At 42.0% G+C, this 13,006-nt stretch overlaps 1 protein-coding gene across 1 annotated transcript in view; it reads right to left on the reverse strand.

The window, feature by feature from the left end:
- strc (stereocilin) overlaps window positions 1–13,006 on the reverse strand; it is a 29,295-nt gene that overhangs the window by 7,432 nt on the left and 8,857 nt on the right. The window contains exons 9-15 of the mRNA XM_033050256.1: window positions 11,030–11,118; window positions 9,312–9,447; window positions 7,210–7,406; window positions 4,354–4,444; window positions 3,220–3,409; window positions 2,120–2,289; window positions 1,078–1,233 (exon numbers count right to left, since the gene is read on the reverse strand). Of these exons, the coding sequence (XP_032906147.1) occupies window positions 1,078–1,233; window positions 2,120–2,289; window positions 3,220–3,409; window positions 4,354–4,444; window positions 7,210–7,406; window positions 9,312–9,447; window positions 11,030–11,118 (1,029 nt within the window). The remainder of the gene's footprint in view (window positions 1–1,077; window positions 1,234–2,119; window positions 2,290–3,219; window positions 3,410–4,353; window positions 4,445–7,209; window positions 7,407–9,311; window positions 9,448–11,029; window positions 11,119–13,006) is intronic.

A 13,006-nucleotide genomic window follows, 5' to 3' on the forward strand; every position in this document is an offset into this window, starting at 1 on the left:
GAAAATCACCACCTAATCTACTTAAAGGCAGCGCATTCCAATCAAAGATTGATTACTAGAATGTTGCCTGGGTTTCAGCAACTAAGTTACAGAGAAAGGTTGAACAAGTTAGGGCTTTATTCTTTGGAGCGCAGAAGGTTAAGGGGGGACTTGATAGAGGTTTTTAAAATGATGAGAGGGATAGACAGAGTTGACGTGGAAAAGCTTTTCCCACTGAGAGTAGGGAAGATTCAAACAAGGGGACATGACTTGAGAATTAAGGGACTGAAGTTTAGGGGTAACATGAGGGGGAACTTCTTTACGCAGAGAGTGGTAGCTGTGTGGAATGAGCTTCCAGTGAAGGTGGTGGAGGCAGGTTCGTTTTTATCATTTAAAAATAAATTGGATAGTTATATGGATGGGAAAGGAATGGAGGGTTATGGTCTGAGCGCAGGTATATGGGACTAGGGGAGACTATGTGTTCGGCACGGACTAGAGGGGTCGAGATGGCCTGTTTCCGTGCTGTAATTGTTATATGGTTATATGGTTATATGGTTAAAGAGTATTTGAATCAAGGAGAATGGTGGGTGGGGTGAGGGTAGTGGAGCGATCTCAAGCTGATGGAGTTCATTCTAGAGCTCAGGATTGAGGCAAGCCACTAATGGTGGCTATTTAGATCGTCCAAGCCCTCTGATGAATATCGGAGACCAAGACCAGATTCACTGCTATTTCTTCATGGAAAGCAGATGCCAATCACTGTAGTCGTATTGCCCTGAAATGAGATCAGCTCCCTCAGGGCTGACCCAAGGGTCAAGTCTGGGGCTTCAGCTGATCAATGCATTTCCGTTTCTCATTGAGCGAACCAGATGAATTCACGGTTTAGGTGAAAAGGCCTGTTGCACACCTGCCTTGCACACACACCATAGAACAGGAACCACTCAGGAACAGGCCTTTTGGCCCACAATGTCTATGCCAACACTTTAAACTGCTATATACGTCCATGTCCCCCACACATCCTTATCCATTTCCCCTTCCAGATTCACATGCAGCTTCTCTTTACCAAGCTTCACATTGGCATCATTAGTTGGGGTCAGATACCTTCCTGTTGGTCCACTCTGCAGTTTTCCCCAGGGCTGCCACTGCACCCAGATCCGACAGGTCCAGCCTCGCCAAATCCTTTTCTGAGAACTGGGTTGCTATTCGTCCAAGCTGCTCGATCACCCGGGGTGGTATCGCTGATACAAGCCTGTAGATCTGACAGAGTAGAATCATTCTGTGAGGGAGAACTCCCCACCGTGCTTTCTGATCAGATTCCACCATTTGCACCCTTTTGGCTTCTCCACTTATCAGCTCCACCCTTGGTTACTATCTCCCCCTTCTCTCCCTCACACGACTCGTCTGCCAATCAACCCTTCCTAACCTGGATCCCAATATCACCTAAGATAGAAACAAAATGCTGGAGCAACTCAGCGGAGCAGGGAGCACCTCTGGAGAGAAGGAATGGGTGATGTTTTGGGTCGAATCCCTTCTTCCCGACTCAAAACATCACCCATTCCTTCTCTCCAGAGATGCTACATGTCCCGCTAAGTTACTCAAGCATTGTGTGTCTATCTTTGGTGTAAACCAGCATCTGCAGTTCCTTCCCACTGTCACCAGCCAGCTCTTGTCACACCCCTTCCCCTCACCCTTTTCTACCATGTGTCTCTCCTCCACTCCAGTCTTGAAGAAAGACCCTAATCTGAAATGTCGCCTGTCCATTTCCCTCCAATGATTCAGCCTGACCCTCTGAGTTCTTCCAGGAGTTTGTTTTTTAAAATTCTGTGATGGCTCTGAGTTAAAAGCTGAAGGCGGCAATAAACTTGCACGTTACCAGATCTATGTTCAGAAACCAGTATTAAATGCTGCTGGATAGAACTATAACCCATCTATGACACATATTTTACTTTGATTACTGCAATTCATATAAACCATTAGTAAAATACATTGAAACAAAATATATGGTGATAAAGCGTGAATAAATATGAACTCAGTAGAAAACACAGGGTCCCATAATTACAGATTTAACACAGTAATTCACAGTGGGAGGCAATTCAACCATGCAGTTTTCTGATCTCAATGTTGTGTGGTGTAACGTTGGTACCTGCTTCACCCTCTCCAGCAGTTGAAACAGTTCGAATGGTTGAAAGTTTGGGTCTTGACCAATCATCTCCAAACAGTTGGTGAAATCATCGGCCGCCATGCCAGTCAACAAATCAATGGTCCATGCAGAGGGGAGGGTGGTGCGTATAACACTGCAGGTCAAGACAGGGTCTAACACAAAACAAGTGCAATTAGAACCTTCCTTTTACCAAGCGCTTTTACCTGGATGACTGTCTCTCCAGTTCAAGATGATGGATGTTTACCTCTCATGAGGTCCATTTCCTTTCTCACTGCTGGACTCAGGGAACAGACTCTGTACCCAGTCCCTCTGGACAAGCATTGCTCAAGTCAAAATTAACAGGTAAACACTTAGTTTCATTTAGTTGAGAGATACAGCGCAGAAACAGGCCCTTCGGCCCACCGAGAACGCGCCGACCAGCGATCCCGCACACTAACACTATCCAACAGTGGCGGACTGCGTCTAAAAATATTGGTTGCCAGGAGACAAAGGGGGCCCACCCACAACTACAATGCTATCATTTAACAGGGGCCCACTTGCCATCACTTGCTATCACTTCATCAGGGGCCCACTTGCCATCGGGCAAGCTGACACCCTGACCAGTCCGCCACTGCTATCCAACACACTGGGGACAATTTACTATTGTACCAAGCCAATTAACCTACAAATCTGTACGTCTTTGGTGTGGGAGAAAACCAGAGATCCCAGAGAAAACCCTCCCACACAGGTCATGGGGAGAAAGTGCATGCTCCGTACAGACAGCATCTCTAGTCAGAATCAAACCCGGGTCTCTAACGCTGTAAGGCAGCAACTCTACTGCTGCCCCACTGTGCCGCCCGCTTTAAGGTTGAATCCCAATGTATAACGCCAGTACTCAGGTAAAACATAACAGCAATTTTAACATCCCATCGTGCTTCAGACAACTGGATGCAGTTGAAATGGACACAAAGCCACAAAAGGAGAAGATCAGGATGTAGCCAACATAGTATATCAAAGAGGTTGCTTTAAAGGAGTCAAGAGAGGAAAAGACTGGGCTGAAGAGATGAGGTACAGTAGCCAAGGGCAGGGTCACCCATCCTCACCGTTCCTGGTCTGCCGCTGTCTGGTGTTGAGAAGGCCAACTGCAGTTTGTAATAATATTCGTTGCTTTCTGAATAGATCATCACGATCAGATTTTTCCATTGTTTGCTGGCAGGTGGAACCAAACTCACTATCCTCCCATTGCTTTTGGCTGTGAAACAACATCTCAATCCTCTCCAAGATCAAAACATCCTGAAAGGGTGAAAAAAGGTTTGGATTTTTGAATCTTCTCACTGCGATTGTCAGGAAGGTTTGCTCGGATTAATTCATCTTTTCACTACATACTTTGTCCTCTCCTGATTCTTACTGGACTATTGATTCATGTGATTATATATGCCTTTCACAATTCACAAGTACTGTCCAATTCCCCTCCAAACTCCTCTGTGTACTGAGCAAAATACAAACTGCTGGAGGAATTCAGTAGGTCAAGCAGCATCTGGGGAGGCAGTGAAATCATCGATATTTCTGGTTGGGACCCTGGCCATATAATGAGATATACAGGGAACAGGCAAGAGTACAACCCATATGCCTGGTATTAATTAGATTATATAATTTGACCACATTTACCCACTTTTCTCCACAACCCTTAATATATTGCTCTACGTAGCAAAAAATACCTTAATTTGGACCCCCCCCCCCCCCGACATCAGTCTGAAGAAGAGTCTCGACCCGAAACGTCGCCTATTCCATCTCTCCATAGTTGTTGCCTCACCCGCTGAGTTTCTCCAACATTTTTGTTTACCTTAATTTGGAAATCTACAATTGATCACTGGCTTTCACTGCTCACGAAGGATGGGGAAAGTTTGCCAGATTTCACCTGTCCTTTGGGTAAGGAGATTTATTGATACTTTCTGAGGCCTGCCTAGAGTTATGTTCATATTCTGGATTGCCCCTATTAGATTCCTTCTTGCTACCCTGTCAAACCTTTAATCATCTGAAACACATCAATTGGTTCTCCTTGGACATTCCGGCCTCAAGAAAGGACAAGCCGCCTTCATTGTGTAACGTTCCAAGCCTGTATCGGCTGGAGAATCCATCAAGGTGTTCATCTCATTCCTGAGATCTGGGGGCAACACTCCAGATGTAGCCTGACCTAGGCTCTACACCAGCGGTTAATAATAATCAGGGAACAGTACCTGTGGAAGTTTTTGTATATCCTCAATGGAAAGAAAGAAAAGCAGGCGATCCACTTTGTCCAAGGTCAACGAGGTCCAGTTAACGGGGTCACTGAAGAAAAGGAAGAACTGTTTAAATTGATACAATTAGAGAGCTGTGAATAAGCCTGGCTGCTTATTTAAAGCAATTTTGTGCCTTGCACGAACATCCAACATTCCCCATGATTTCTGCAACGTGGTTTCTTCTTAAACTACTGTCTGATGATCACAGGATGAAAACCACACCCTGTAGCAATTGTAATAGTAATTAATAAAATTTCCATCCCTGCTGTGGTTACGGTGTTAAACCATTTATCTTTACTTTTGTATAGGAAGAGTTCAAACAGAATGTACCATGGGATTGTTTGAGTTAGCTTGTACTCTACTAATGGTAGAATAAGCACAGCTTCATTATATAGCTCATAGACATGTTGCTGTTTATTATTAATGCTTTAAAATGTCACTTCATGTGTTCTTTCATTATAAAATATATTTATTATGCAAAAGGTTTATGTAAACATCACACTACAGCCCCCCTCCTGGCTTTCTGCTGACCTGCACTACCAGGAAAGGTTAAAGGCCCAGTCAACTCCACTGCACACACTCTAATATGTTTTAATATTTCATGATAACTAATATCAAAATGATGTATTCGCTTAAAGTAAGAATAGAATGCATGAATTTAAAATGACTGGTTCATGCAAGTAATTCCGCTGTAATACAAGTTTCACACTGCCTCGGCAAGACCACCAACATAATCAAGGATCAAGTCTCACCCTGTTCACTCCCTCTTCTACCTTCACCCATCAGGCAAGAGGGACAGATGTTTGAAAACGCACACCTTCAGATTCATGGACTGTTTGGTATCAGGCAACTGAACAGTCCTCTCCTCAGCTACAGAGTGATCCTGATCTCACATCTACGTCAATGGAGACCTTTGGATTATCTTTAATCTGACTTTATTGGACTTTATTTTGTACTAAATGTTGTGCTCTTTATCTCAGCACTGTGGACGTCTTGATTGTAATCATATATAGTTGTTTCATTGACTGGATTCAACCTCATTGCAAACAAAAGCTTTTCATTGCACCTCTGTACACGTGACAACCATAAACTAAACTAAATTGGATATAATACGACCAATAAACTAGGGATCACTAGTTACAATACCCATGCCTATCCCACTATAACATGGTTTTAATCAGCAACTAGAGAACCATTTAAAAGTTACCTTGAAAACTGACAAGCAGAAACAAACCTGCCTTGGATTAAACAGTACAGGAGGAAAACACTTGTTTCCATGTAGCCTTCCCCACAGTAATCAGATATCATTGACTCTTAAGAGCACAACCACTACTTTAATCACAGGTGAAATTGAAATTGTCAAGCAATGGTATCTATTGCCATATGCACAATGATACTCTATTAAGCAAGGTAACAAAATGTCTTTAGTATTTTTGGCTCATGGTAACAAAAATAAACATATTACTATTAAAAAAAAACTTGTCAAATCCTGCAGGAAAAATATTTATTATTATGTCTGAAACTCTCTAGCCCCTAACTCCCTATCTACTATTGCCACAATTGATTTCTCTAACATGAGGTTTTTTAGGAATGCCACGAGGTGAGGGGTGAGCTAGAGATCAGTTACCAGGATATTACAGCGGAACTAACTGGGTCTTTCTTTCCCAGCTGCCATCAAGCAACTGAACTATCCAATCACCAACTAAAGAGCGGTCCTGAGCTACCTTCTACACCATTGGAGACTCTTGGACTATCGTTTAATCAGACTTTACTGAACTTTATCTTGCACTAAATGTTATTACCTCTATCCTGTATCTGTACACTGTGGACGGCTTGATTGTAACCATGTATGGTCTTTCCATTGACTGGATAGCACACAACAAAAAAGCTTTTTACTGAACCTTGGTAGGCATGACAATAAACTAAACTGAAAACTGTATCTGTGTATTCTGCCACAAATTACCCCTTTACCCTTAAGCTCCATTTTGTCTGAAGACCTGGTCTTTATTCATCATGTGCGTCATGCTGCAAATGCTGCAGTTTTACGCCAGCATTTTGTGCTTTTCTTTAGCAAAAAATACAAAGTACTGGAGTAACTCAGCAGGTCTGGCAGTGTCTCTAGAGGACATGGACAGGCAACTTGTCAGGTTGAGATCCTTCTTTAAACCCACCCATGTCCTCTAGAGATGCTGCCATGACCTGCTGAGTTCCTCCAGCACTTTTTCGATTAATATAAAACTAATATATTTGTGTAAAATCAACTTCAGTCATATGAATGAATGAATGAATGAATGAATGAATGAATGAATGAATGAATCTCTTTATTGTCATTGCACATGGTACAACAAAATTTAAAAGTCAATCCCACGGTGCGATTCACAAGAGCAATTTTAAATATATAAGAAAAGGTAAAAATATATACATATTAAAAAAAATTACAGATAAATAACAATAGCAGCTGAGGTAGAACCATTCAGTTGAATGTGAGTATTATTACTTATTTTGCATTGTTAAGTTCACGTATGGCTATGGGGTAGAAGCTGTCTCTGAGTCTGTTTGTGCGAGTTTTGAAAGACCTGTACCGTCTGCCAGAGGGCAGCAGGTGGAACAGGTTGTGTCCAGGGTGGGAAGGGTCCTTCAGGATGTACAGGCTCCAGGAATGATTGACAAGAATAATTTTGCAATCATCTCTTCCCTAACTCAGAATAGATTTGTCACTGTTGCAGCCTGCATTTAATCTGGTAAATTACATTCCATATTACAGATTAATCCTATCTCAGTGAAACAGGCAACTCTGAGGACGTTGTTACCTACCCAAACATGGTATCTTTAGTTAACATGTCTCCCAGCAGCAACTTCTTCTGTCCATCAAAACAATAATTTTTCATCTTCACCAGGTGTCTCTTTATCTCTGTCCTAGGGATCGCTATGAATATTTCATCAGCAATTAAAGCTATTGCAAATCCCAGTAGATCAAACTCTGCTTTGGTAAATCTTCCGCCGTATAAATTCTGAAAAAGGTGAGTATTGGGAAATAATTTGCACCGGGTAAAACTGGCTGTAGTTTAATGCAATGATTAATGTATGAGAAAGTTTATTCATCTTAATCTACTTACAGCCCATCACTGTGAAATATCTGTGGTTTTATTCCGTTTTAAAATCCTAATCAATTTTTCAGAAACCCCGAAGGATGTTCCAGCCAGCAAGCTGAAACATTATTTATTGCTCGTTGTCATTATACCTCAATATTCCTCCTTTGACGCACATCAAACTTCCTTAGGAAGTCTGAGCTCAATTCAGAATACTATTGTCATAAAGGCATAGAGTCCCAGAGCACAGAATCAGGCCATTTGGCCCAACCTGTCCCTGTTGACCATCAAGAACTCATCTCAGAATATCCCATTTAGCCACTTATTCTGTAGCCTTCTCTGCCATGCCTATTTCCCGGCTCATCCAGACACTTACTAAAAGCTGTGAGTGTAACCTGCCCCCATCACCCTCTCAGTCAGTATTTTCCAAATTGAAGCCACCCTCTTAGTGACAGATTTTCTATCCCAGATAAAGTCTTCAGATGATTCTATCAGAGATTTACCAGATGAATATTAAAAATATCACCTTATTTTTGACGGGATTACAAATCAAACAACAATCTAGTATTGTCTACTTATACCATCAGAAATAATATTTCCCTTCAAATTTATGATGTGTCACTACTGGTTGTTAAACTGTGGTTCAGAGGGTAGGATGCTCACCTCCGACCCAGTAGGTTATGGGTTCAGACTCTAATCCAGAGACTTCTGGTGCAGTGATGGGAGATTGCTTTGCTGTCGGGGGCTACCAACTTCCCAATGAGTAATGAAACCAAGCTCTGGTACAAAATCCCATGGGATTATTCTGAGGAAATGCAGGCGAGTACTCCAATGGCAATTTATCCCATGAACATTAAACTAGTTTAACATTGCTTGTAAATATAGAACATATTGAACATAGAATAGTACAGTAACAGTGTCAGACCCTTCAGCACACAATGCCTGAGGCAAACATGTTGCTAAACTAAACTAATCTGAGATAAGGAAAAACTTTTTCAACCAGAGAATTGTGAATTCTCTGCCGCAGGAGGAAGCAGAGGCCAATTCACTGGGTGTATTCAAGAAAGTTTCAATATAGCTCTTAGGGGTAATGGAATCAAGGGATATGGAAGAAAGCAGGAATGGGGTAATGATTATGGATGATCAGCCTTGATCATATAGAATGGTGGTGCTGGCTCGAAGGGCCGAATGGCCAACTCCTGCACCTATTTTCCGTTTCTATGTTTAATCTCTGCCTGCACATGATCCATATCTCTCCATATCCCTGCATATCCATGTGCCTTTCTAAAAGCCTCTTAAATGCCACCATTGTGTCTGCTTCCATCCTGTGTAAAATAAATTTACCCTACACATCTCCTTTAAACCTTCTCCCCTCACCTTAAAGCTATGCCCTCTAGATATTTATTTGATATTTCCATCCTGGGAAAAAGGTTCTGACTGTCGATCCTATCTATGCCTCTCATAATTTTATATACTTTTGTTAGGTTTCCCCTGAACCTCCCAGAGAATTTTATAGAGAAAATGATCCAAATTTGTTAATCTTCGTCTTATTGCTATTCCCCTCCGGGTAGCATTTTGGTTAAGTGTACAGAAGCTTGTGGTGAGCAAATTGGCATCTATATTCCCTACTTAATATGTTTATCAGACCTGTGGGAAGTTCTGAGGTTGGGAAGATGTTAAACAACCCTTTAAGGTACTAAATAAATAGTGGTGTTGCTTTTTAAAAATTAAAAGATTGCTCTGCTATTAAAAATTCAGTGTAGAGAAACGAGACAAACAGCTTGTTTCCTGCACTGTGAAATTACATAGAGGCAACCAGAATCTTACCAGTACTTGTACAATCCAGTCAACCATCAGACTTTGCTTCGAACTTGGGAGCTTTAAGAATGGAATCGGGTTTTTCACAATTACTTGCAGCAACTGCTGTGTTATGTTAATGGGAAATCTTCTAATTTTCAATAGTCTGCAAAAAAATAATTGAGAGATTAAGTAGTCAGATATTTTTTTCCAGAATGGAAAAAGGTTAAGGGATGACTGATAGATATCTCCAAGATAATCACAGGATTTGCAGGGGTAAGGAAAGGTGGATTAGTGGCATGGTGCTGCAGTTGTTAGGGCCATTGATTCACAGCTCCTGTGTCTCAGGTTCAATCCTGATCTTTGGTGCTGCCTATGTGATGTTTGCACGTTCTCCCTGTGACTATATGGGTTTCTTCTCACATCCCAAAGATGCAGGTTAATTGGATATTATTTCTGGCATGGATGGGCGGTAGGAGAAACAGGAAAGAGTCAATGTGCATGTGAGGGGGAATTGTTTGCGGGGGAACAGGATCATTTGAGACCTGGCATTGATTTAATATGGTGAATGGCCTCTACTGTCAGAAAATATAGAACATAGAACAGAACAGCACATGAACAGACTTGCCTTTGCTAACCATGGTGCCAATCTAAACTGCACATCTGCCTGCGGGACCTGATAGAAGTATATAAAATGATGAGAGGCATAGATAAGGTAGACAGTCAGAACCTTTTTCCCAGGATAGGAAAATCAAATACTAGAGGGCAGAGCTTTAAGGTGAAACGAGCAATGTTTAAAGGAAATACAAAGGGCAAGTTTTTTCACACAGAGAGTGGTGATTGGCTGGAACATGCAGCCAGGGTTGGTGGTGGAGGCAGATATGATAGTGGCATTTAAGAGCCTTTTGGATAGGCATATGAATATGCAGGGAATGGAAGGATATGGATTTTGTGCAGGCAGATAAGAGTTGGGCTTGGCGTTACATTTTGCATAGACATGGTAGACCAAAGGGCCTGTTCTTATGCTGATAGACACAAATTGCTGGAGTAACTCAGCGGGACAGGCAGCATTTCTGGAGAGGAATGGGTAACGTTTCAGGTCGAGACCCTTCTTCAGACTCATCTTATTGTTCTTATGCTGTACTGTTCTATGTTCTCTGTAATCCAGGCAGCATTCTTCCCAGGTAAACATCTACTGCACCCTCTTAAATGCCTCCACATCCTTCCTGAATGTGGTGACCACGACTGCAAATGTGGCGACACAATACTCCAAATGTGGCCGGGCCAAACTTTTATGCAGCTGTAACATGATTTCCTAACTATGATACCCTTGAGAACAAAGAGGCGTTGTTTTGATTTTGGGCTGAAGAAGGGTCATGACCCAAATCATCGCCTGTCCATTCCCTCCACAGATGCTGCCTGACCTGCCGAGTTCCTTTCAACACATTTTGCCCACATCTGATTTGGATTTACCTGCTCCTGATCTTTTCTCCCAACTCCTGCCTAATACTATTGTTATTAGTCTTTCCCCAGAGGAAGTGTCATAAAGGAATATGAGGAGATAGTTCCAGGATATACTGGAAACATCCGAGAGACTTGGCAGCAACTGAGGAAACTAGGGGGAAAAAAAACAAACATTGCCTCTCACTCTCTCTCTCTCCACAAATGCAGACTGAGCTGCTGTTTGTTACCTCAACAAACACAGTATTCCCAACCATCTCCAGGAGTAACTATGATGGACTACTTACTGGAGGTCAAGCAGCAGTTGAGGTTGCATACTCTGCACAGTCTCCACAGTGAGGACAAAGCTGTTCAGTACTTCCAACAGACAACTTCTCTGTGTAAATAAGAGCATGTTACTTCAAATGTTTGGATATTTCTTTTAAAGAGTTTTAATAAGAGCGGCTACACTTTTGAGTTTAATTAAAGAGGGAGCCACATTTTTGGTTTAACCAATTGAATGCGATGGTATGGATGGAGGTCATGTGGGCCATTGCATGAGAATACTTAAAGGGTTTAGAGATCTATTTTACAGAGCATTGGAGGAAGATTAACCTAGATTCAGTGTGGTGCAGTGAAGATTCATATCATTCAGGTGCAAAAGGCTTGGATGTTTCCCCAGAACAGAGACTGGAATTGGGGCACCACCTCAGTAGTTTATGGACTGAGATGAAGAGAAATGTATTTATAGAGGACTGTATAACTTTGGAATTCTCTGTCTCATTGGACTCAATTAATTGTCTCAAAGTAAAGGTTCCAAGATGATAATATAATTGACATTTATATTCAGTTTGGGGAAAGAGTAGAATGGCTGTAGGAATAGTATTTTGAGTTTATTTAAAATAACTTTGAAAGGGCAAGTAAGAGAGTATGAAAACAAAGGTAGCTAAAGTGAATTGGCAGATTAGATTAATAGATTGGTCAATTGAAATGCAGTGACTGATATTTAAGGGAATACACAGAATAGATAAATTCCATTGGGGGAAAAATATATTCCAGGGGAGGGCCACTGTCTGTGGCAACTAGAAAAATTAAAGTTATATGGAACAAACAAACAGTATATTAAATATGTTCTTACAGTGTAAAAAAGGCTATTTGGCCCATCCAATCTACGACAGCATTCAGAACAATTGCATCAATCCTTTTCCCACACATCCTTTCTCATGCCCACTGACATCCCGATGACTCTCCCACTAGCTACCAGCACAAGGGGAAATTTACAGCAGCCAACTCCAACACCAACCTATTTAATTACACACAGGCAGGTGGCAGGTGAGAATATTGGAAGGAACATATCAAAATACACAAATTAATGACATAAAGGTTTGAGAGCAGTAAAGTAACACAGCTATAAATTAGAGATTGGAAGGGAGTGATAGATTCAGGACGATTACAGATACCAGGGAAGCACGGGTTTGTACTGGACACGTCCCACGGTCCAGACGCACTTCATCCTTGGGTCAGAAAAGAAGCCGTTGGTGAGTAGGTCACTTCATTGGTGTTAATTTTCAAATTTCCCAGTCAGTGTAACATCAGTCCATAGGAAACTGTTAAAAGCTATTGTTAAAGATGTGGTAGCAGGCACTGAGAATCAAGCAAAGTGAGCAGTGATATGGATAGACGGATGTCCTACAGGTGGGTGGAAGACAACAATCAGATTGTCCATGGGACACTAGAAATGTCTGTCCATTTCCTTTTGCAGATGCTGCCTGACTCAATGACTTCCTCCAGCTGTTTTGTTTTTACTCAAGAAGATCAGCCATGATCTTGTTAAATAGTGGAGTAGACTGTAACCCTGCAAATTGGAGGAGCAGCACCTCATATTTCGCTTGGGTAGTTTCCACCACAACGGTATGGACATTGACCTCCAATTTCAGATAGACCTTGCTTTCTCCCTTCTTCCCCTCCTATTTTCAGCTCTCCCATAGCCCACTGTATCTGCCTTTTCCTTTATTCTCCCCCCCTCCCCCCCCCCCCCCCCCCCCCCACCTCCACATCAGTCTGAAGAAGGGTCTTGACCTGAAACGTCACCTATTCCTTCGCTCTATAGATGCTGCCTCACCCGCTGAGTTTCTCCAGCATTTTTGTCTATCTTTGTTAAACAGTGGTGCAGGACAGAGAGACTAAGTAGTCAATTTCTGCTCTTAGTGTTCAAGAAAGAACTGCAGATGCTGGAAGATCGAAGGTACACAAAAATGCTGGAGAAACTCAGCGGGTGCAGCAGC

The sequence above is a fragment of the Amblyraja radiata genome, chromosome 34, assembly GCF_010909765.2.
Source record: "Amblyraja radiata isolate CabotCenter1 chromosome 34, sAmbRad1.1.pri, whole genome shotgun sequence".
Lineage (NCBI taxonomy): Eukaryota > Metazoa > Chordata > Chondrichthyes > Rajiformes > Rajidae > Amblyraja > Amblyraja radiata.